This window comes from Cotesia typhae, unplaced genomic scaffold (genome assembly GCF_013202065.1).
Source record: "Cotesia typhae breed Kobodo isofemale line unplaced genomic scaffold, CoteBio_Ctyphae contig_69, whole genome shotgun sequence".
NCBI lineage: Eukaryota > Metazoa > Arthropoda > Insecta > Hymenoptera > Braconidae > Cotesia > Cotesia typhae.
In genome coordinates, this window is record NW_027423763.1 from 1298087 (window position 1) to 1323961 (window position 25875).

Genomic DNA, 25875 nt, shown 5'->3' on the forward strand with positions numbered 1-25875 from the left:
GCTAGGATTGTAGGGGAGAAGTGATGAAGGGTGAGACGACATTCGTTTTTTATTTCATATTTATATATACCAAGCTGCTACGACCAGCTAGATAACGATTCATCCAAACAAAAAATTGTTATCGATTGAAACAACATTATTCTTAAGTGGGATTTTTCTACCAATCCCAGTGATGCTTTCAATCTGGCCAATCCCGTTCCTTCTTTTTTTTCTGCAATCCATTACAAGTCATTTTTTTTTTATAATTAAAATTGTAATGACTTGAGAAAAAAATTTTTTGTCCCGCCATTTTTTGTATTTTTATTCTGTTTTATGAAAAATCGTAAAAATTAGCCCACAAAAATTATTCTAAGAGAAATTTTTAAGAAAAAATTCAAAAATTAAAAAAAAAGGTTTTTTTCGTTTTTCGTATTTAGTATAAAAATTTCCATAAAATTCCGCGATACTTTTAATTTAGCCAATCCAATTGCTTCATTTTAGATCCATCCCATTACAATTCACTCTTTTCTATTAAAAATGAGTCCCTAGAATTTTTTATTAAAATTTTTAAGGGGAGGTGTGATGAAAAAAAATTTTTCTTTTCCCGCCAATTTTTCGCAATTCATTTTTTTCGATTAAAAAACGGAAAAATTGGTACCTAGAATTTTTTTCTACTGAAAATTCTAAAGGGGAGGTGTAACGAATAGAAAAAAAATTTTTTTTCCGTATAATTGTAAAGTGTCTTTGCAAAAAACTAGGCGTAGTTATTTTTTATCTATTCTGAGCGATGGTTGCTCTTATCAAAACGCGTCACGATAAGCCGCGATCTAACAATCTCTCGGATGACTTTATTTGCCCCCGCTATAAACTGCAAAGCTGTCCAAACATAGTCAGGAAATGAATCCTTGGAAAAAAATGAAAAAGAGACAGGGAGTTTTTCTTTGTCTGGGAAAACATAAATTCTGCCTGAAAATAATCATGTGTGCAGTTAGAGAAAGAGAGAAAAATTGCGGGGATATAATAAAATAAGAAGAAAGATCTTACAGGCCTTGGCTGCAGTTGTCAGGCTGCATTGCCAAGTCTCATTTGTTTATCGCTAAAACGTTCAGCGGGTGTATATGAGCTTCTTCTCCCTCTTTACAGTTCTTATTCTTATTCTTATTCAACATGCTCTTTTTATTTTTATCCGTATTTTATATCTGCAGACCAGTCAGAGCTGGAAATATTTTTCCGTAGTTTCCGGGGTATAAATCTTTACTTACTAGTCAACAATTTAGGATTAGATTTTTTATTTTAAAGCGCTTAGGCGACCTTTTGACCCAAGTTAGTGTCTCTAATAATTTTTTTAATATTTTGTCTAAAATTTTTTAAGTTTTAAATTTTCATAAAAAAATTGATGACCTTTTTGAAAGAAAATTATTATGAACACAATAGATGACTCAAAAGCAACAAAATAAATATTATTATTTTCTTCGAAGGTATTTTTATATTTTCTGCAATTTCCGGGATATAAATCAATCTTTAGACTTGGAATTTTAAGACTAGCAAAAAAAAAAAAATTAAAATGTCTACGTTACATGACACACTTAATGTCCGACTGTAAATGCCGACGAATTTAAAAATTTATTTTTAACAATTACGCACGTTTGTATTAACCCGAAGATTTTCCTTTGCCTTTTTTCGTTATTTTTAGGCGCTTATATTTTCCTAGTAGCTGATCTATGATTAGAAAATGCTCCGAATGACGTCTGAAAATTGCGCTTTTAGATCACAAAGAAAAAAAAAATTTATTTGAAATCGATTTAACAGTAGCTCGGAAACCTCTTGACCAATTAAATTTTTTTCTTTACTCAAGTGAAATCTATAATAGATTCCGATGGGCAGAATGCTAAAAATCGGCATTCGTGACTAGAGGCCGTTACCATTATTACATACAATATTCGAGACCAAGGTGGATATATATGTGGATAATAATAAGTAATAAGTAAATCCAATATCCATATTTATCCATGCACACGCACATACCCTTTTAAATAAAATCTTTTGTGCTTACTAAACCTTAAATTAGGGCTTGAATTCACCTCAATTGCTTTTTTTTCTATCTTTTGCCGAAGGAAATAAAAATATTATATCCCGAACCTATTCCAAGGAAATAAAATTTATAAAAAGTGTAGATTTATCATAGAAAAAATTTTTTTTAATTTACATTAAGAAAATGTAAATTTAATGTGGAAAAATTTGTAAATTTTAGATCTAAAAATTGTAAATTTATCGTCTGGAAAAACTGTAAAATTTATATAGAAAAAATGTAAACTTATTAATCGGAAAAATTTTTTAATTTAGAAAAAAAAAATGTAAATTTTAGATTATAAAAAATGTAAATTTATCATGTAGAAAAAACTGTTGAATTTACACAGAAAAATGTAAACTTTTCATGAGAAAATTTGTAAATTTTCCATGATGAAAATTTTAAATTTACATGTAAAAAATGTAAATTTTTAGTGTGGAAAAATTTTAATTTACACAAAAAAATGTAAATTTGCAAAATTTTAATTGGAAAAATCTAAAGTTTACATTAAAAAAAAAAAAGAAAACAGAAAGATCGAAAAGTTTGATTAAAAAGATGTAAATTTAAATAATTTTTTCACACAATCCTGAATCCGAACCTAAACCAGTTTATTCTTTGTATAGTCACATATGCTGCAAGTAATATGTTATGTTCATTTATCTTAATGTAATGTTAAATTTTTTGTTGAAAGTCATCTGCCTTTTTTTATTAATTTCTTGTGTGTGCAACACACGCAATCCCAGTTCCGCGTTCCTTTGGGAAGACAACGGGATTAAAGACTTTTGGATCTAATATATATATATCTATATATAAACATGTGTATATATATATATATATATATATATATATATATATATATATATATATATATATATATATATATATATTATATATGTTTGTATGTAAGAGATAGAGATGCGATTAACATTTGCGTGTCGCGTGAGAGCGTGTCCTTTCACGTGGTGTGTATGTCTGTCTGTGTGTGATATATATTTTTACAAAATATACATACAAGTTTCTTAGATTCGCTGGCGTGACGTTATAGGTTGATTAGACAAAAAGTATTTCAATTAACATAAGATTAATATGCATGAGATTTTTGACGACCAAAAAAATATAGATAAAGAAATTTTCATCATTATCGAGGTTAGAGTTTAGCTATATTTAGAAGAATGTGGGTGATACTGATTACTGATAATGATAAAGATTAGTCGGGATAAGATTGGACAGTCTGAGGTAACTAGGGAGGTTATAAATTTAGGGAGGATTATTGACACGTGGGATCGAGGAACTATATTTGAACCTACAATTTTTTTGGAAATTTTTCCTAACCTGTAGAAAATATTGTTTTTATACCAAAAAATCATTTTCTGTATTTTGATTCTGAAAATCTATATATATATATATATATATATATATATATATATATATATATATATATATATATATATATTTTGATTTTTGCTTAATATATGCAAAACATATATTTACATTTAAAAAATATACGAATGTTATAAAAAAAACTATATTTTGTACTAAATTTACATTTTTTTTATCGGAAAATCGTATAAAATCATATTTTATACAAATTTTTACGCAAAAAAATTATAAATTTCATATATGAACAATTTTTGCACTCAGAAATTATATTTAGATGTGTATATAATGAATATATCTTAAATATATGCAAAAAAATTGAAAATTCCGAAAAAATACTATTTTCGTGAAAAAATAATTTTTTTGTTTTTTGGAAATTTGAAGAAATATGGCCATTATATGTGACATACACACAATTTTTATGTAAAAAATACACAAGTAATAAAAAAAACTGTATTTTCATCAAATTTACGGTTTTTTTTTGTCGGAAAATCGTATAAAAGTAAACTTTAAGCAAGTTTTCGCGCGAAAAAATTATAAGTTTTATATATGAACAATTTTTATAGTCAGAAATTATATTTAGATGTATATTCAGTGAATATATGTTAGATTCAAGTAAAAAAATTCAAAATTAAAAAAAAATACAGTTTTCGTGAAAAAAATTTTTTTTTGGTAATTGGAATTAAAATTAAAGATAATTTTGAATAATTAAAAAAAAAGTTTCCTAAGTGATTAAATCTAAAATCAAAGACAATTATAAATAAATTTTCTTGGCAATTAAAATGAACAATAGTGATTAATAACAATAAATAAATCCATCAGTGTTGATCTTGAAATTGGTTTGAATAAATAAAAAGACATTAATAAAAAGAGTCCGGGACGGGCAACGCTCTACATCTAATTATACCACTTATATTTATATAATTGTGACAGTAATAGTAGCAGTAAATCGATCTACATATACCGAGATTCAATGATTCAAATTAATATTTAACTTATAGTTATTTATTGATAAACCTTCAGCCATCACCCGAACCCCAAGTGAAGGCAATGACTGTGATGATAGACGATTAATGATTAACTATTCAATCATTAATCATTTGTTTCTGCTAAGATTAGCCGACAATTTTCATTTTGCTAATAGTTCAATCAACCACCAATTCATTCATTTTTTATTATTAATCTCCTTCTTCACAAGCTTGTATATATAAATATATATATAGATATATATAAATATACCTCGGTTGCTTGTAATAATGTTTTCATGTTATTTAATACATTTACCCTCAGCCTGCATTGGAAAAAAATTTTACCGTGGTCTGCGATCTGATATCGCAAAAAATTATCGAGTGTCCTTTTCCTACAAAATAATAATAATGAAAATAAAATATATGAAAAAAAAATTTTTTTTAATTAAGAAATGGCCTTGTATCTCGCGAACTATTGACATTTTTACAGATATAAGCTCATCCTGATGATATACTCATCGAGACCTTTCATTTGAGTATCCACATCAATTTTTCATATATTTTATATATTTATATATTTTATCTATATGTATATATGAAAAATATATGAAAAATGCATGTGGGTACTCAAATGAAAGCTCTTGATGAGTGTAACATCGGGATGAGCTTATATTTTTGATAACATCAATAATTAAGAAAGTACAGTGCAATTTAACATAATTAAAAAATTCCAATTACCACAAAAAAAAATTTTTTTTAAAATTTTTGATCAATTATTAATTAAAATATAAATAAATATCTTTAATGTCGAAATTTTTTAATCATTAAATTTTCAAAAAAATTGTTTTTTAATAGTTTTAATTAATATTAAATTTTCAAATTAATTTTTTTATTAAAAAAAAAATTTTTTTTTCCAATAAAAAAAAATCTTCCTTAAAAAACTTTCTAATGGAATTTTTTTCCCATGATTCTTAGTAGGGTCAGCAGTATCGCTGATGTGCGAGGTCGTCACTGCGAGAGTAAATCGCAAATACTTTTCGGGCGAGGGTAGCGGGTGGGAGAGTGAAAAAAATACGAGAAAGAATATAAAAGAAAAAAAAAAAGAGATTTGTTGCCTCGCTTAGTAACCTTGTGGTCGCGTCACAGCTTTTTTTTTTTTTTTTTTTATTTATTTTCTTTTTTTTATCGTCACATGTATAATATCAGGGAATACTACAGACTGGGAGTTAACAACCGGGACAATGTTCTCTGACTCCGATATACAAATAAAGCGAAGATAAAAAAACATTTTTTTTTCAACAATCGTGTCTGTGGTCAGTTTTATTCATCTCATATGTTAACTCATCCTTAATTTTTTTTCTCAACATTCTTCCTCGATTTTTTTTCCCCGCAAAAACGTGATTCGATCCCTCTATTTTTTATTTTTAAATAAAGCCTAACCTTGTAACAATTAAAGTTTTAATTGAAAAAAAAAAGTAAATAAAATTCCGCTTGATATAAAAAAAGATCAATGACCGAGGCCACGGCTGATTGAAAAAATAAACGTATCCTACATGCTCGGGGAAAGGGGGGACCAGGAGACCGCTAAAGTGATACGATGAAAAAAATAATAAATAAGAGAGGGGAAAATAAAAAAAAGAAGGCCACTGCTGGCCTGATAATCTTTAATTTATTTTAATGACGCCGAGGCGTGACTCGCCGTGGTACAAACCGCGACTAAGAGCTTCGGGGGAATGCCGCGTGTTGTCGGAGGTCAGGTTCACCAGCCAAGCATTGCTCCATGCAGGAGATGCATGCGGGTTTTAAATATTTCGAGTTTTAAATCCCGGCTGATTTTTTTCTCAACAGTCAATTCTTTTTTTAATTATTGTGGCTTAAGGGTGGGAGATATCAAAAAAATAACCGAGACCTTTTTGATAGAGAATAAAATTTCCTACAAAAAAGGTCTCTTAAGATTTTTCTGTATTTTGAATATTTAAGCCAAAATTTAAATTGCAACTTTTAAAAGAAAAAATTGGTCACATAATATATTACAAAAAAAAAAAAAAAAAAAAAAATAAAAAAGTGGATGCTGGATGGAGTATGTTGATTGCATACATGTATGTGTTTATGTCAGCGTTGCTGTGTTGCCAGCTCCTTCCACCCGCTTTCTCTGTTCTTCTCGGTCTTATTTTTCTCCATACCGACATCTTCCTACACTCCACACTGTCCATTTTTTATCATCATCATTATCATTATTATTATTCCCATAGTTTATTTTATTTTTTAGCTCTGTACTGGGTTTGCCTTGGATTCGCCCCCCCCCCCCTCCCTCCCTCCTCCTACTATCTCAGTTTTTCAGAGCCAGCTCTCACTTTATCATCCGGGAGTTAGAGTTACTCTTTCTTGCTCTCGCATCTTACTCCTTTCTCGATAGAGCCACCCTGCCGCTTACTGCCTACACTCTTGACATCTCTCAAACCTAAGCCACCGAGTACAGAGTGTACAGAGCACTTGCAAGGGGACGGGGATTTAGAGTCATTGAACTCGGAAAAAAATAAGATGGCGAACAAAAAAATGTATATGTAAGAGAAGGCCATTTTAACTTTATTATAAAATGTCAAGAGAATTTTTTTTATATTGAAATTTTTATTGTTAAAAAAAATTTGCAATTTTTTGTCAAAAAAAAAAAAAATTGTTTGGAATTTTTTTTATTAAAAAAATCATTAATTTTAATCATTTTAAAATTTTAATAATTTTTATTTAAGAGAAATTAATGATTTTTTATTCAAAAAATTATCAATTTTAATAATTAAAAAATTAATCATTAATTTTAATGATTTTTAAATTTTAAACTTCAATAATTTTGTAAAAAAAACAATTGATGATTTTTTATTGAAAAAATTATTAATTTTTATGATTTTTAAATTTTTATAATTTTTTTTTTATAAAAAAAAATCTAATGATTTTTTTTAATAAAAAAAAATTAATGACTCCTTAATAAAAAAATTAATGATTTTTTTTTTAATAAAAAAAATTAACGATTTTTTTTAATAAAATTGAATTAATGATTTTTTTTTAATAAAGAAAAAAACATTAATGACTCCTTTATAAAAAAATTCATAATTTTTTTTTCAATAAAAATAAATTAAAGTCCTAAAAAAATTTTTTTTTCCCTCAAAAAAAATATTTTATAACAAAATTATTTAATAAAAGTTGAATGAGCCGGCAAAACACGAGGCCGTGCGTGCTGTTAGTGACTCGCCGCGATTGTTGGAGTAGGTCGTGGTCTGCGCCGTCGCGCTTCTTATTTATCTGTCAATTAAGCCAGAATCAATACCCAAAAAAATCTCAAAATAAAAATAAAAAATTTCCAAATTTTCCTCCAGACTCTTAAAAATTAATTAAAAAAAAAAAAAAAAATATTTCTCGGCCTATCCGCGCTTCGGAGCATGTCGTCCTTGCTCCAGAATCTTAAACCGGTCGAAATCGGAGCCCACGGAAAACAATAAGTACATTTATAAAAATTATTTATTAAAAAATTCTTACCGAGCGAAAAATATCCTAGAGCAGGATCACTAAAGTATGGCACAAGTTAAATTTCATGTTCACAAATTTTGTAATTTTTAATAAAAATAAAAAACCGCGCCATAGAACTGTCACTAAATTTTCGGCACAGAATTTTTTTTCACTCGCGAAAAAATAATTTTAAAAATTATTAAAATAAGCACCAAAATAAAAATTGAAAGCTCGGGGGAATAATTACAGCGGTGGATTAAAAGTAAATAAGTAATATTTAAAAAGTGTAAAAATATATATATAAATAAGCGTAAAGCTGCGTGCGCACCTTCCCTGCTAAAGAGTCTTTGCTTTATAAAATAGTTGGGGCGCAATACGCCTCAATGTGAGAGACGCCAGGAGAAACAACGCTCAACAACCGGGCGATTGGTCGGACGGACAAGGAGAGGGAGAACTGGCGCGAAGGTTGAAGGAGGCGCTGTCTGTTGAGAGCTTAAGGGAACTATTTGTACCAATTTACCAAAAATTGCAATTAAAAAAATAATTTCATCAAATTTGGGACAATTTTAATATAAAATTCATAAAATAAGTGTCTTTTGTGGGAATTTGTGAAGAAATTCGGGAGAAAGCGCGCCGGAGAGGGGGAAAGAGAGTGGGAGAAGGACCGCGAGGGTCTGGGTCACGTCTGGGCCCGAGCGGAGGGGAGACCGAAGGGTAGGGAGAAGTGGGGACGATATTAGATTATTTTTTTTAGCGGGTTAGACTTCCTGCGGCCCCAGGTGGTCAGGCTATTCACCCACGCACATATGTGATTTTGAGGAAATGAGGAAAAAATGTATATAGAGGACTGATAATGGAATCGAGAACAAAAGGAAGACTTCTTTGAAAAGAAGTCGGGTTTAACGGAAACCGGGGATAGGTTTTTGCGACTTAGTTTTTGCGGGCAGATCGTGGGACTGACCTAGGGCTACGTTTTTTGGGGAGGATTTTTGAGATGTTGGTAGATTAGTTTTAACGTTGTAGTTGTTTGATTTTTAGAAAATTTCATTTATGAAATTTTAGAATTATTAAAGAATTTATGTTCAGAGATATTGAATTAATTTTTATATTTTTTTCCGACATAAAAAAAAATTTTTAAGAAATTATCTCTGATGTTGTTGGTATTGTTGTTGTTGTTGTTTTTTGTTTTTTTTTTTTGTTGTTTTTGTTTTTGTTGATGTTGTTGTTGTTATTGATTTGTTTGGGTTGTTGTTATTGTTGTTCTTGTTTTTGTTTTTGTTATTGTTGCTCTAATGTTGTTATTTTTATTTTTGTTGATATTGATGTTCTTGTTATGGTTGTTGTTGTTTTTTTTGTTATTGTTTTTGTTATTGTTGTTGTTTTTTTTTTACCACAATAATTTCCAAAAAATTTAGAAATTTGCAATAAAATTAAAGCCATAAAAAATGTTAATCTTCATCAACCCTTGATGTAATTTTCTCAAGATTCAACATTGTATCTTGTTGAATTAAATTAAAAAAAAAAAAGCTAAATAAATTAATAAATAGGGTGTTTAATAAAACATATATTTAAAATTGATTGTAAATACTATCACGTTAGTATTCATGTTTAATAATCTAAAAATAGTATTAGCAGCTAGCATCGTATTTTTGCAGCGAGTAATTAACTCGAATCGCGTGAGTTACGTGTGTCCAACACTCGACTTACTAGTATTAAAACTTACAGAAATCCTTCTCTCATATATATATATATATATAAAAAAAATAAAGTGTCTTGTAGTAGAAACAGCATCAGTATAAGTGATCAGCTTGAACTCCCCCTCTTATAGAACCAAAGGAGCCTTAGTAAAAGATCGTTGCCCTTCTAAATATAAGTTTGCAAAATCAAACAGCTAGAGTTTTATGCTGCATATACCAGCAACGCTTCAACAGTAGTACAAGCCGATTCTCGAGCAACTACAAGCCCTTATACCTTTTACCTTCCACCCCTTTGGTCATCTTTTGGTCTTTGGTCTTTGTTAATTGTCATTATCATTATTTATATTATTGAGGGGGACTTTTTAACAGTTAAAAAATGCAAGTGCCAAAAGATCGAGTTGAAAGACGAAAGACGGGAAAGAAGTAGACTCTGAAACCGCAAATGCGCTCTAATAAGATAAAGAAAGAAGGAGAGAGGCGAGACAGATGCTAAGAGATAATTCAAAGTGTAACGCTGCCAAGCTATTATTACATCTCTACTTTTATTCTTACTTTAGAGTTTATTCTCAAGTTTTTTATGTTAACGCCAAGAGCTTATTCCTTGTATACTTGTACTTTACTTGGATTGGATAACATATTATAAGGCCCAGACTTTTAAGAGTTCTAGATCAGTAAATTCCTTTTAAAATAAGTACTCACATGTTTAAATTTATTTAAAAAAATTAACCCGCGAAAATCCGCGAATTAAAAAATTAAAAAAAAAAAAAATTAATTTTTTGGTAAATTTTAATTTTGAAGAAATTAAAATTTATTTTAATGATTTTTAAAAAAAATTTTAATAATAATAATGATAATAAATTAAAAAAATTAATTTTTGGCTAAATTTCATTTTTAAAGAAATTAAAATTAATTTTAATGATTGTTAAAAAATTTTGCATAATAATAATAATAATAATAATAATAAATAATTTTTGACTAAATTTTAATTAAAAAAAAATTGAACGATTAAAAAAAAAAAAAAAGGATGATATAAGTTTATTTATATCGTAATTGGGGCATTGAAAATATCTGAGAAATAAAAATGAATATAACCTAGGACAATAATAATATTATTGAGATATCTTATCATGGAGGCAAAAGTCGGAGCGACGATCTTACTCACTGGAGTCAATGAACGATAAAAAAAAAGGACAGGCTGCACAAAGAATAAACTTGGTGGACTCTTCTCCTCTCCACACGTTTCTTCTTCATCTTCTTTATACATAATGCCTCTTCTCTTTTTTATACATTGAAACTCCCATACATAATACTAATACTCTCTTCTTTATATTTATATTTAATACGTCCTCATAGTAAGAGTGCAACAATATACCGAGCAAGTGTGTTATGTGTGTTGTGTGTTGTGTGTGCTGTGTCTCATTCGATCCGCACTACATAGAGTATGTAGTGTCTTCGGCGTCGGTGCGTTGGAAAATAAGAGCGTGTGGGCGAGTACAAGCCCGCGGTCTTCCTGGGGTAGGTCACGGCAAAACCAGCCTCAGCTTCAAGCTCTCTAGCTCCGTCTTTCTCGAGTTTACTTCTGGTTTATCCTGCGCTGGTACACGTTATTTTATTATAAGCGACCACGGTAGATCATCCTCTGGGCCTGCCAGATAAACGAAGAAACAGGAGAGAGGAGAGAGGAGAGAGGAGAGAGAGATGGAGAAAGAGCGGGAGGGAACCGAGACCGGTACTACTACTTTAGATACTTTGCGGCCGCGATTTGCTTTACCTCAACTTTAGCTTCTTTCAATCATTAAACCAACACTTGTAAACTCTATCATTACTTTAATATATTATATTTAATTAACGATTATTTTTATTGCCTTATAATAACTGTTTTTTCCAGACTAAAATTGCTCATTTTTTTTTCTTTTATGTAAATTATTTCTCTGTAAAATTTTCTACCCATAAGGTTGAATAAAAATCATATAGAGATCATATATGATCATATTTAAATTAAATATATTTATATATCAACAAAAAATGGTCATATGTTTACATATGTGATGATATTTAAAACTTATGTGATCATATGTGACCATATGTGAGTCATATATGGTTATATGTGATGATATGTCATATATAGTGTCATAAATTGTCATATATGCCATGTATATATATATATAGATATATATATATATATATATATATATATATATATATATATATATATATATGGCTATATGTGGTCTTATATGCCATATATGGTCATATATGATCACATATGACAGAAAAAAAAAATTTTTTTTTCATCAAAACTTAAAAAATTAAAACCTCGAAACATTTAAAAGCAATAAATAACATTTATCTAAATTTTATAAAGCCAGTGATGAGTCTAAAGTGTATAAAGTGTACACAGAATATTAAAACATGATACCCTTGCAGCTGCCGCAATTGAAACCCCGAAACCGGAATGTTTTAGAAAAAAATTTTTTTTTGGCAAAATATATGGAAAGGGGCAAATGTAAATTGAATAGGTGAATCCATTGTCTCAGCGAACCCCATGGATGATGAGAAGACCTCGTACCTCATCCAAGAACAGTTCTCACGTTGCAACCCCTTCAACTAACCCAAGGTACATTTCTGATGTACTTTTTTTTTTTTTGCATTTCGACACTATTTAAATAACGGTTCTTCTCTTTGTTTCAATTCATCCCCATCCCTATTTATTTTCGATGTTTATAGAGAGAAAAAAAAAATAAATAAAAAAATAATGAAAGCGACAAAACGATTGACAGTAAATTAAAATTTGTTCCTTTCTTGAAAGACACAAAACTTCTCCGCCCTTAGAAAAAAAATCAATTATAAAAGACGGGATTTGCATATTGCGAAATATTTAGCGCCACCACGGCGGAAAAATAAACGAATGAAAGAAGTTACTGGTGAGGGGTGGAACCAATAGTTAACACCCTCTCTCATGTTCACAGCCCGGTTATTTTTTAAGATCTACCCGCGCGTCTTTATGCAATTTTAAACGAAGGGTGACATAAGTGTTGCAAAAAAACCCTTCTAAAATCAATACAAAATGGCGGCTATTGTCATAAATAATAAGAACTTGGAGAGTGTTATTACTTTTTCCAACCCTGACAGCTAAATATTCATGACGCATCAGAGTGTTGCTAAATATCTCGAGTGTTTTCAAAACCCTGTAAGTGGATTCGAGTTTTGATTATTTTTTTTCCGGCAAAGTTATTAATTTTTTTTTTTTTTTCGTACGCTCCCTTGGCGGCGGTGATACCGCAGTCGTACTAGCGTGAATTAAAATCCAATTATATCGTCACCTTCAATCCCTTATTTCCACGTCGCGAGGCTTTCTACGACTCACAGGACGCTTTTTGTTTAATATTTTAATTCAATGCAGTTGGAAAAATTACTGGGATTTTTATAAATATTCTTCGAAGGAAAAAATTACGATTATGACCAAAGGGTGGGAGATATTGAAAAAGTCATGAAAATATTTTTGATAGGAAATTAAATTTCTTACAAAAAAGGTTTCTTATGACTTTTTTTTTATCTTCAATATTTAGCCCAAAAATTGAAGTTTTAATTTTTTGATTTTAATTAAAGATTTTTTAAGTCCTCAAATTTTTTCTCCAATAGCCATTAGCTTTTTTTACAAAAGAATTTAATGAGATCTTAATTCATAAGACCTGAAATCTGGAATGTCTAAATGAGGCTCAAGTTGACCACTTCAAGTGCCCGTACAATTAAAGTCTCCTCTCCTGCCAAACTGCTGAAAAAAGTTATCCACTAACGAGCATTCAATTGTGTCGCGAAAAATCCCGAAAAGAGGAAAGAGAAGAAAAAAATGTAAGATGGTAAAATAATAAAATAAAATGGAAGCTATGAGGTTGTACTTTAGGTTTTACTTTGTTGCGAAAGAAAACTCGTCGGAAAAGTTTTTAAATTCTCCTTCTCCTCCTTCACACAGAAGCAACAATTTGTTTCGTTAAGAAGTCGGCTCTTTTGTTTTGCGGTTGCACTTTTTACCGGCTCTTATTGTATTTACTTTTTATTCGAGGTAAATAGAAATAAAAGAACAAGGAGAAGAAAGAGGAAGAGGAGGAGAGTGAGATACCCGGATCCCGGGCGCTTCTGTTTCCTTAAATATTATTTTTTTTTTTTTTTTTTTTTTTCGGTTGGGGTTTTTGTCTCTATCTTGCGTAGAAACATTTTAAAATCGCAAAAACGCGCACGGAAAAGCTAAAAACTTTTAATGTTTCCGCGAAGATTTAATTAAAACATCCACTTGCTGCTTTTTTTTTTAATATGATAATTAAAATGCGAAATTGTTGAAATTAAAAATCACGGGAAAATTTTTTTAAATTCAAAATTTCTCGCTAAGAACTAAAAATTTTTAAAAATTATAAGAAACCTTTTTTTTAGGAAATTTAATCCCCTATTGAAAAAATTTCGATCAATTTTTCATATCTCTAATATTTAAGCCAAAATTTGCAATCAAGATTAAAAAAATCTCTAATTAAAAATTCTCAAGGTCACACTTTATTCTAAAAAGTTAAAACTCAAAATTTCTCGCTAAATATTGAAGATATAAAAAAATTATAAGAAACCTTTTTTGTAGGAAATTTAATTTTTTATCGAAAAGATTCTTACTATTTTTACGATATCTCCCTTCCTTAAGCCATAAATCCAAGAAAAAGAACTGATGACTAAAAACTATCTCTAATAACCTTGTAATTATTTTTCTTTTGCCCTAAGTAACATTTGAGCCAATATATCAATAAAAATTCTTATTCTAATTCATGCTTGCATGCAGAAAGTATTTTAGAAAAAATTCAGGATAAATAAATAAATATAAATATAATATGGTGGGTTGGGTATTCAACTCACTCGCTGCAGAGTTGACCAGCATTCCTCGAGGGTACGTTCGTTGATGTTAGCCATTCCTCCACCCCCGGCACCGGGTCCACCACCACCTAGACCAGCAGCCGTAGCACGAGACTGCATTTTATTTAGGGCAGCCCAAAGCATAAGAAAACAACCCATTAGATCTTAAATACATTCATACCTTATTACAATTTACATTACCAACCAAGTAGTTACCAAGTTAACTTAATCTATAACTATATCTATTTATATAAGTGTACTTATGCATACGTATGTCTTATAGATGGATTTGTGCCTTTGATCCCAATTTAGAACTCTATGACCTGATAATCACCCGATCTATAATCATCGGCAGTAACTAAAGCTCAACATTTACCTAGAGTCTTGTTTACGATACTGCCTTTAGCTAATTGTAATTCTCCAATTATTTTTAACGCCGACTAATTGCTTTTTTATCGACCATTTTAAGGCTAACAAACGCTTTCTTTTATATTATTGTTATTTTTTTTTATCAATTCTCAGATTTTCCAGTAGAAAAGTTACAGCAGAGTCTGCTGAAAATTTTAAGCTGAAAATTTTATTTTTTGCACCAACAGAACTCGAGAAATTACTTTTTTTTAAATTTAAAACTCCGAAATTTAGCAATTTTACGATTTTTAAATTTTAAACTAATTTTTTTTTAGGAATTAGGAAAAATTATTTACTAATTTTTCATTACAAAAGTTAATTTAGAGTCTAACGAAAATTTTAAGCCCGAAAAGAAACTTCTAGCACCATCCAATCCCGAGAAATGACAATTTAAAACTTGAAACTCCGAAATTTAGTGATTTTACGCATTTTTGACTTCTAACTAATTTTTTTCGAGATTTAGAAAAAATTTTTTAAAATTTTTCGATAGAAAAGTTACAGTAGAGTCTACTGAAAGTTTTAAGGCAGAAATTTTATTTTTTGCACCAACAGAATCCGAGAAATAACTTTTTTAAAATTAAAAACTCCGAAAATTAGTATTTTTTGCGTATTTCTAATTTCAAACTAATTTTTTTTAGGAATTGAAAAAAAATATTCGAACAATTATTCAGAACAAAAGTTAGTGTAGAGTCTAACAAAAATTTTAAGCGCAAAAAGAAATCTCTAACACCATCCAATCTCGAGAAATGACATTTTAAAACTTGAAACTCCGAAATTTAGTGATTTTCCGTATTTTTAACTTCTAACTAATTTTTCCAAGAATTAAAAAAAGTGTTCGAATAATTTTTCAGTACAAAAGTTACAGCAGAGTTTAACGAAAATTTAAAGCCCAAAACGAAGCTTCTACCACCGATAAAACCCGAGAACTTTCCTTAAATCTCCACAAAGTCACTAAAATCCCGCACCTTAAGCAAAAGTAAAAAAAGACTCACCTGAAGTTCATTGACAAGTTTTTCCGTGAGAGTAGCATCATGCGAGTCCTGACTTCCAGTCCCGGGGCTCATCATAGAATTCTGTGAATTCTGCTGGTTCTGAACATTCATCCCGGGAACTCCTCCATTCTGATTCATGCTAGCCATATTAATAGCCTGCTGCTGCAAGCTCTGCTGATTCAAGCTCTGGCTCAAATTCTGCGCCTGCTGCTGAAGCGCCTGCTGATTGAGACTCTGCTGAGCCTGCTGAAGATTCTGGCTAAGATTTTGAGCTTGCTGTTGCAGGGACTGGCTCAAGTTTTGCGCCTGATTTTGCTGCAAGCTCTGCTGCAGGTTCTGACTCTGGCTGAGGTTCTGGGGCTGATTCAGCTGATTCATCTGCTGCTGGGGCGACAGACTCTGCAAGTTATGCTGAAGCGTCTGTCCGAGGTTCTGCTGCATGTTCTGGCTGAGCGCCTGACTCAGGGCCTGTCCAAGATTCTGGTTGAGCGCTTGAGCAGCCTGGACGGCCTGGACGGTCAGCGACGGACTCGAAGCCTGCGACATCGTCTGCTGAGCTTGAGCTTGAGCTTGAGCTTGAGCTTGAGCAAGGTTGTGCAAACTCTGGGCCATCGACGAGCTTATCGTCCCCTGGTGCTCTCTTTGATGCGGCGACGGCGTCGTTGGTGCAGGGGATGACTGTTGCTGCTGCTGGGAGTTCTGAGTCATGGCCATCGCGTGGTGCATCGCGTTGGGACTTGGTCCGAGGCTAGAGTTGCTCGGCATGCCGCTGTTGTTGCTCTGATTCTGCTGGCCCAGAGGACTGTGCATGGGACTGTGCACCTGATGCTGCTGCTGTTGTTGCTGTTGTTGCTGTTGCTGCTGCTGCTGCTGCTGCTGCTGCTGTTGCTGCTGCTGCTGAACCTGGACCTGGATTTGCTGGTTCTGCAGCGGACTGTGCTGCAGCCCAGGAGAACTCTGTGGCGGCCCCCGTTGAGGCTGCTGCCAGTAATCGGACATCTTGAAGACATGCTGCCTGAGCGCGTGCAGGTTGGCCGCAGCAGCAGAGACCGCGGAGGCCTGGACCTCCATGGGCTCTTGGTCCGGCTCAAGGTCCGGCTCAGGAGAACTGGGCTCCTCGTCTTCCTCCTCGTCTTCGCGTTCAGTGATGTCCTCGTCTTCCTCTTGAAGCCTTCTGGCCTCCTCGATGGCTGCGGCGGCCACTGCGACCTGGTTCTGGATGCTGACGGAGTTGTCGACAGTGAGCCCAGGACTGATGCCAGGTCCCGGTCCTCCGCCGCCTAGCCCACCCCCCGAATCTCCAGCGTGGTTTGCGAGATGGTGGTGATGTTGCTGCAGCAGGTGTCTGTTTTGGTGATGGGAGTGCTGATCCGGACTTTGGACCTGGTGCTGCTGCTGATGGTGGTGCTGCTGCTCCAGGCCAACAAAATCCGGATGGGCTTGCGACTGGGCGCGCAGGTCCAGGGCCGTCGCGTCCGAAATCTTGAGGCCTTCGCGCGAAGCCCGTGCTACCCCCTTACGGCGCAGCTTGCCCGCTTTTTTGGCACAGCTCAACCTCTAAGGCACCGGCAAGGACGACTCTAGTGGCCTTGATGGGTCCCCGGCCCCAGGACTCTCTTCCTTACCAGGAGGTCAGCTAAGCAATTATTGATGATCAACATCAAGCAGGTTTTGTCACTGTCGCACTGTCTCAATTTTTAAGATTTAAGATCTATTACGCGCGTGTTCTTGGCGTAGAACACTAAGTTTATTTATTACGATTGTTTCTAGCTAAGTTATCGTACACTTTGTTTAGGTTACCTTAGATTATATTATATTATATGTCTTACTATTACGATTAGTCTAATTTTATTCAGGATTGCCCAGCCCGGACGGTGTAACGAGACGGAATCGCACGGACTTATTTGTTTCACTGGTGGTGGGTTATAATAATTCAACACTCGTACCGTTTTGCCCTGAGTTAAAGCCCCGTTTTTTATTCGTGTTGTGTGTGTGCGTGTGTCAGTGGTCACTTTTAGCGACCGTGTTTAATTATTATATCAGTACGGAACGGTGTCGATCACCAATATCTTTTATCAGTAAGTTATTACTATAACTCAACAGCCCGTCGACTCCAGCTCGGGTAAGGAATATGCGACTCTATTCAAAGATTCGTAGTCTGCACCATCACTTTATTATCTCAACTTGATTTTACCGCATATTACAACTATCGTAAATGTTTTTTTTTTTTTTTTTTGTTAATTTTTATAAATATTGCACTTAGGTACACTCGTTTTTTGAACACACTGAAATATACAATAATGCGGCCTTCAAGCGGATTATCAACTCGGGGGGTTGATGCACTACTCTTTTCACTGGACGTTACCACGTTACACTCGCGCCCTTCACTCTTTTCGAATAATCAGTGATTTATTTTTTCTTCACCCCCCAAGTATTTGCGACTTAGCGACTAATCCTTCTTCTCCTCTTAGTTTTGACTTCCCTCGTTTTAATGTGCTTCTTCCGCTTTGTCCAGTCTTCCTCTCCTACGCGGGAATCTTCCGGTGCAATGCGTCTCCCGCTCGAAGCTGTAACAGATATGATTTATATATGATTAAACCCTCTTCTGAAGAACACTTTCCATCATCACCATTATCATCATCATCATCATCATTATCAAAAATTTCTAAAGTTTTATCAACAAAACAATCGTCTGGTCGTCGGTCAACGTCACTTATCAAAGTTACCCATAAAAAACCCGGGTATAATTTACATTTAACCAGAACTTTATTAACACATGATCGCGAAAGTTAATATCGTTTAAAAGTTCCGTTGAGCGACGTCCCGTTCATAAAAAAAGGGGACGGAAATGAAAAGGAAAAAAATGTCACTACCAATAGCTAGTTTTTAAATGAAAGTCCTGACAGATGTCTTTCTTATATTCTTACATCAATAACTAGGATGATAGTATACCACCAAGCTGCTAATAATTGGGTATAAATTCAACCAAAAATGAATGACTATCACTACTATTACTTTTACATTCACTTTCTATTTCTTTTGTTGACAATCCTACAACGTCATACGACATGTGGCTAAATCTCGGTGGTTGCCGTGACCCACTCACCGGTGTTGTTACACACATGACATTACTAAGCTCGACAGTTGGTGAATTCATCCAATTAAATATTAAACACCAAGATGCCCTGACGGAACATCAAAACTGATAACAAGAACAAGAACACACCAACCACCCGTTGGACACCTTAGGACACCTTAGGACACTGGTAAAGTAATCCTTAGACGACCGTTGAGCCACTGGGGTAAGTAAGTAAGTAAGTAAGTAAGTAAGTAAGTAAGTAAAGACTTAGTAATTGTCGTAAGAACTGATGATAGTGGCTCTGAGGATAACAATCAGTCAAGTTATCTTACAAGAATACCGCGACGCGTCTTCCTCTTCCGTGTACGAGTCCTTGACGGAGGAGGAACCGAACTGACTCGAGTCTGTGGCTCGTGAGAAATGCTAAGTCCTTCTCCGTGGCCGGTGGTGGCGCGTGTCTCAGACCGCGTGCGTCTAAACCACCCCCTTGCCTTAAAGAACGCGGCTGAGGTAGGGGCGTTGACTTAGGTGGTGCGCGGCCGCGAGTGTCCTTCTCTTATTCCGTTCTTAGATCCCACGGTTTGTTTACTTACGTACCGAGGGTGTCCCACCATGCGAGGATCTAATACCACTTAGGTCCAGCCGGTCTCGGGTCCTCCAAAGGAGACCCGAGAATATCACCGCGGTCCTCCGTAAGGCAATACTCACAAAAACGCTCGTCCTGGCGAGTTTTCTCAGCCCCTCTACGGGTGGCAGTCGTCCCCACCTTGAGGTTGAGGGGCTCAAGCTTCTGTGCGCGCTTCGAAGCTTGAGACGAAGAGAATTGAGGAGAAGAGTCCAAGCTCTCGAGAAAGGCTCCCCTTCCGTGCGGCTTTTACAAGCGTGGGAGAGAAAATTCAAGGGAGAATATCAACTGGGGAAAAAGCTCCTACCTCGGGGTGGGATAAGGCACCAGCCTTATCAGTTGTCTTATTTTTTCCCTCACTCTGGACGAAACACTTTACAACTAGACATCTACACTCTACAACTTCCCGAAGGGTACTGACGGAAAAAAAAACCCCAAAGGGGGTGCGGAATATCAGTAGGAGGTAGGAGGGGACTTTATTTTTTCAAATAAAAGGGGCTACACTTTTTTACGCACGGAGTAACACATGCGTGACTAACTGGTAAGAGGGTGGCCATAACTTTCGTAATTATTCTTACTCCCACCCCTGAATCCTAACTCAGAATCTGTGGGTCAAGCTTTAGATCTTCTAAGTGAGCAGCTACCTGCTCCAATTAGGAACGGTCAGCAGGGTGACAAAATAACCCGCCTTTTAAAGTCTTCCACGTGGCTGGCACGCGCCGTCCAGGTGTTTGCTAAAAAAAAAGCGGGGTGGCCGTCTGTGGGAGGGTTACACTCTTCAAAGCGGAAAAAAATCAGCCAATCAGCCGGTCGACGGAAAAAAAATCCCACCTACATTCTTTTATCTAACCCCGAGAGAATGCGCAAAGGGACAGCTTACCCCTTCCACTTTACTAGTTACTTTGTTCGGTTGATTGTCCTGGCATTGATCAAAGAACTTACCCATCCGGTTAGTGGGTACTTACTTTAAATTACAAATAAGACTTGTACTCTGGAAACAGGTGAGAAGCAGCCGGATGGTGGCCAGAGGATAGTGGGTGTAGATCTGAATCGGGTAAAAAATAAACACCCCAATTGCGCCACCTGATCACTGATCGCTATCACCAGCTGCCACCCGCTATCAAGTACTTCAATTGCGAACAGTTGTTGCAATTATTTTTATAGATATTCGCAAGGTGCTCATTGAATTTCAATTTTTATTTAAACAGTTGAATTGATCTGATGCTGGAGAGAAAGTTTCCCGGATTTAATGCCAGAGTTTGAATCTTGCTTAACATTAGGAGCTGCCTCAACCCTCAACCCCGGATAGAGCTGCCGTCTGGCGGCGGAAACTCCGACTAGATCCAACAAGGGTTCATGTCCAAACTAAGTGTATAAAAAAAAAGCCGTTAAGCTAACTGGTGAGTGGGAGAGTAGGATTAAATGAGCGACGTCGTCCGGTATTTTATATTACGCAATTGAAAGAAACAAATGAAGCTTAATAGAAAAACTGCCGTTAGAAAAAGGCATTAAGAGTTGTACAGCCTGAACGAAAAGCTTTTATTAGATTTTATTGGGCATTATCTATTTAAATTCAAGAGGAGAATAATAGTTTTTATTGTCGCTATTGCTGCGATGATTGCGATATTGATGCCGGTGTCATCATCGGATAATTCGCACAGGATTTTATAACTTTAAGAACAACTCCATCAAGTTAGTAAAGGGGATATCGATTTTGATGGTATCGGCCCTAACAAGCCGGACCTAGCCCAACGTGGACCCTTAGATTCAAAGCAGACTTTTCGGAAAGTAGCGTGGAAAATTGTTTAGAGTTGCTCTAATGCTATTCCAATGTTTCGCTATTCTCTTTAGACTAAAAGATTCTCTGTGAGATGTTAATGTATGCATAAAGACTCCATTTGCGCTACGATTTTATAAAATCCCTTCATCTTTTGGATGAATTATTGATGATTGGAGGAGTTGTCCCAACAATTGAGACGTTCATTGAAGACATTAACAAATGGCTAGCAGCCAAGACTACTCAACATAACTACGATCTATGACGTCTGGCAGTAGCTATCAAAATAGATTAGCTTGGCCATGAAGAATCTCAAATCTGATCCTCTTCTCTTCTAGCTTCCAGCTACTGCATAATAGAACCCGGTTTAGAGCCAATGACACACGTTATGATAATCTGACAGCAACGTCTCGTCTGATGACTCCCAGCGTCATCGAGCAACCCGGATCAGCCGCGAAAGAGTTTACAGTTTTATTAGTCACCATCACCATCTCCTTTATTTTCCCCGGGCGGATGATGATGATGATGGTGGTGATGATAAAGCCAGCCGGGAATTCCCGGAGCTTGAATTAGCAGCGAGCATTGATCATTTTTATCCGGGGTTTTATATTAAACAAAAATATTCGGAAAATGATTTACCAGGCGAGGTCATCGACGCATTCGTTCCCCCACCGAGTCAGGGTGGAGTTGTTCCCCCGTCACCAAATGTGAGTGTGTGTATGTGTGTGTGTGTGATGTTTTAGGGTGAACGTGTGGTGGTAGTCAGCAAACGTTTGAGTGGTAGTGACGTCGGTGGGATCCCATTGGCCTCCCTATTGCCCGTTCCAGGGGTAGCTCGCTGCAGTCATCGATTTAGACAGTCATTGGCTGACTACGGTAGGCCGCCATTTTGAATGACTCCGGGATCAATACAAGGAGAGAGGAAAAAATAGTTAAATAATGAATTTTAGCTGGCGCCCAGCCCTCAAAAGCCCCCTCCCGAGCTACAGAGCCGGACCGTCATCTACCCTCCGCAGCCACCCTAAGCATCCAGCCTTATAAATGACTGTGTTCGTGAGCGGCAATCAACCCAGACCCCGGACAAAATCATCAACTAAAAATTATTCGATCGCACCCTTGTCCTTTCTCCCTTGCCGAGGCAAACACACACACACACACACACATATTGGGCTTCTGCGATATCTTTCCCGGGTATCCAGCCCCAGGTTCATGTGTTTTATACGTCCATTCCCAGTTGCGTGTAATTCCACGCGCTTTTGTAGGCTCTTTTTCGCTCGCGTGCTCGAGGGGCTGACAGTGGGTGGTAGATCGTGGGTGACGGGTGCCGGGTGCCGGGTGGCTCAAATGCAATCATTCCTTTTTATCCCAGAATATATACTGCACCCCCTTTTACAATGATTTTGCACCGAGTATTTCACAGCCAGGAAATAGGAAATTTCGAATCTACTGACTGGACCGGTCGTTATTATCAGATATATGTGGCTGCAGTTTTCGAATGGCTGTTTTATGTATGTACATGTGAAAACGTCATCGAAATCCTCTCGTTTTATTTTATTGACAGGCTTTTTGTTTATTTTTATCCCGGCAGATTTTATTTTTTTTTTTGATCTACGCTTTTTGAGGGTGGAATAATAAAGGCAGGCGCTATATATTCAATTTTACTTTTTTAGACCGTGCTAACGAGTTATGCTTGTGGAAATACGCTTTTGTTTTTAGAGGAAATTCATTTTTATTGAAATTTTGGATTATTTTATTGCCCTGGCGCCCAATCATTTTTTGGGCTCCGCGTTTTTTATCGGCTCTAAAGCTTATTTTCGCGGATTTTTCGATGGAGTATCACCCAATCATGTTAGATCCTTCCAAAAAAAAATTAGAAGATGATTCTGAGGGTCAAAATTAAAGTTTTGAATCGAAAACTGTATATAATACTGAAAAAAAAAATTTTTTTTTCTAGAATCAATTTTTTGGATTAAGATTGCCTATTTTCGCGGATTTTTTGATCAAGTATCACCCAACTGTGTTAGATCTTTTCAAAAAAAATTGGAAGATGATTCTGAAGGTCAAAATTAAAATTTTGAATCGAAAACTGTATATAATACTAAAAAAAAGAATTTTTTTTTACAAAATCAATTTTTTGAACTAAAATTGTAAAAAATTCATGCAGAATAAATGTAGAAATTTTTGGGTACTTACGTTTTGAACCGAACTAACTGAAACAAGGACATAAGGCTCTCTTGGTAGCAACGACTTTTAGATCACATTTTTAGTTATAAAGATTCTTATTTGTTAAAATTTTATTTAAATTATTCTTCTCGTTTCTTCTTTAAATTTAAATGTTTAATTAATTATTAAATAATTCGTCATTTAAACGTACGTGTTTTTCTTTAAAATCTAAACTTTTCAAAACTTGTTAAAAATATACTTTAGTATCTTTACAATTTGTCTAAAGGTTACTTTTTTAACGCCATTAATAAAATTTATTCTTCAATAATCCTCCCTTTGTTCCTCAATTATTATTTTTGTTTAAAAATTAATTTTTCTAAGGCAATGCTTCAAATTTTTGTTTCTTCTTTTTTGTTTTAGTTTCGCACTCTTCTTTTTTTTGGTTTTTTTTTTTTTGGTTTTTTTTTTTTTCTTCTTCAAATATCACTTCGTCGTTACAAATTTAGATAAAAATAAGTTTAAAAAGTTAATAAATCCGTGATAATAAACAAGGATGTTTTTCAGTTTGGTCGAATTAACGATATTTTAATTTACTAATTTGAGTTGTTCGTCAGACTTTGTTCAATAATAATAATAAAGATGTATCTTCGGCAATATGTGGATGATTACACAGACAATATTGTTGCGTATCAAGGTTTGTTAACGGTAAAATTAATTTTTCAATGAAATAATTACTATTACAACACATAACAACACAGTGCGACGCGTCTGAAATCAAACAAAAAAAATTCTAAATTAAAATCTCAAAAAATAAAAATGCCAGAATCTAATGAAAAGGTAGCGTCCTAAAAATCGATAGTCATCGAGTGATGACGCGGCGGCCATTTTCTCGACTCTAATTTGCCGTCCATGTTCTTTACGCCTCGGTAAAATAAAGTTTCGGTAAAAAGAACCCAAAAATTGACGACTTTAGATAGAATATTAAATTCTTTTTGAATTAAAAAAAATAAATAAAGAAAAGCCACGTGGGTTTTCTATAAGAACGAATGAAGTCTTGAGATCTCCCTCCAGCAACACGCCCCTGTTCATTCACCCCGTTGCCAGATAGTACGCTATCTCGCGGTCTTTGTCTTACACCCATATCCTTTTGCGATAAGTCGTAGTCGACGCGCGCGTTAAGACGTTAGCGACGTTGCCGTTTTCTCCCGCGGTAAATCCGAACTTTTAAGAGTCCCACGTGATCTAAGACCTTAGAAACCACGCGCTGTTAAACAGGAGCCTTGCGTTGGTTCCTTTTCGAAAGATTCTGGCACATTTTTAGACACTTATCAAGATCCCCCAACTCCCACCGAAATAAAAAGAACATTTAGCACGATCTTAAGGCACAATTAACAGAATAATATATTAAAAAAACACGATTTAACCTTTGATAGAGGCATTGCGAGCATCCCCGTGTCTGAGTAGCAACTGCGCCGTGGCGGTGTACCGGGCGGCCCCACCTCACCTCTCGCCACCTCACCTAACCATCCGAATCTCGTTGGTGTGTATACCCTCCTCTGATCGCGAACGCGCACCACCAACTCTCCACTATCCACTATCGGGCAACAACACGCCACGAAAGAGAGAGACTTAGGATGAGTTATGCGACCCAGGCAAGGACGGGTAATCCTGGAGCCGCATACACAGCCATACGGCCACACAGCCACACACCCAATTCGCCCCGTTGTCCGTTTTAGAGTTTAACAGCACCCCTACGCTCAACAACGGCCGATCTGAGTGGAGGATCCTTCCATAGGCGGGGAACGATAATGATGATGATGGTGGTACAGTCATCGCACGAGGGTAGATTGTGTTCGTGCACTTCCACATGTCCAGCTAACGTTCTCAAGGATTTCAAGGACTAAATTTTGGATCTTCTAGATGATGGCCCGCAACAGGCAGGGACTTACATCCCTTCAAGCTTGCTTAGATTATGGACCAAGGCCTACTAAACGATTCTACGAAGACCTAATTGAATTCAACCGACATCAAGCTCTATGTCCTACCGATAATTATCAGTCACGAGGTAACACGCGCTCGAAAATAATTGGAAATAATCTATTCACCACCAGCCGGGTTTCTAACGGGTTTTAGACAACTAGACCTTCACAATAACTATTGTATGCTCTACGCCTATTAGCTAGCTTTGTCTATTCTCTAGTTTGGGAGAAAATTCAACTATTTTGCTTCCTGGAGTTACTTTTGATTTTTTAAATAATTTTTGTATTAGAATTATAAATTTGTGATTTTAAAATTATTTTCAGGACCTTTTTAAAGAAAATAACTAATTTTGGAAGATTTTGATTAGAGTATAC

General features: G+C 34.8%; 1 protein-coding gene and 1 long non-coding RNA gene across 12 annotated transcripts in view; both read right to left on the reverse strand.

Moving 5' to 3' along the window:
* Positions 1 to 18303, reverse strand: part of Dati (zinc finger protein datilografo) — a 48619-nt gene extending 30316 nt beyond the window's left edge. For all 11 annotated transcript variants that reach the window (XM_074251428.1, XM_074251426.1, XM_074251420.1 and 8 more), the window contains exons 1-2: positions 15878 to 18303; positions 14481 to 14591 (exon numbers count right to left, since the gene is read on the reverse strand). In XM_074251428.1, coding sequence (XP_074107529.1) covers positions 14481 to 14591; positions 15878 to 16948 — 1182 coding nt within the window. In that variant the 5' untranslated portion in view covers positions 16949 to 18303. The remainder of the gene's footprint in view (positions 1 to 14480; positions 14592 to 15877) is intronic.
* Positions 18304 to 18307: 4 nt separating this feature from the next.
* Positions 18308 to 24974, reverse strand: LOC141532857 (uncharacterized). Its single transcript, XR_012480146.1, has 3 exons — positions 24946 to 24974; positions 23552 to 24289; positions 18308 to 18444 (listed from the first exon to the last, which is right to left on the reverse strand). It is a non-coding gene; the product is annotated as an uncharacterized LOC141532857 (long non-coding RNA).
* Positions 24975 to 25875: the final 901 nt, after the last annotated feature.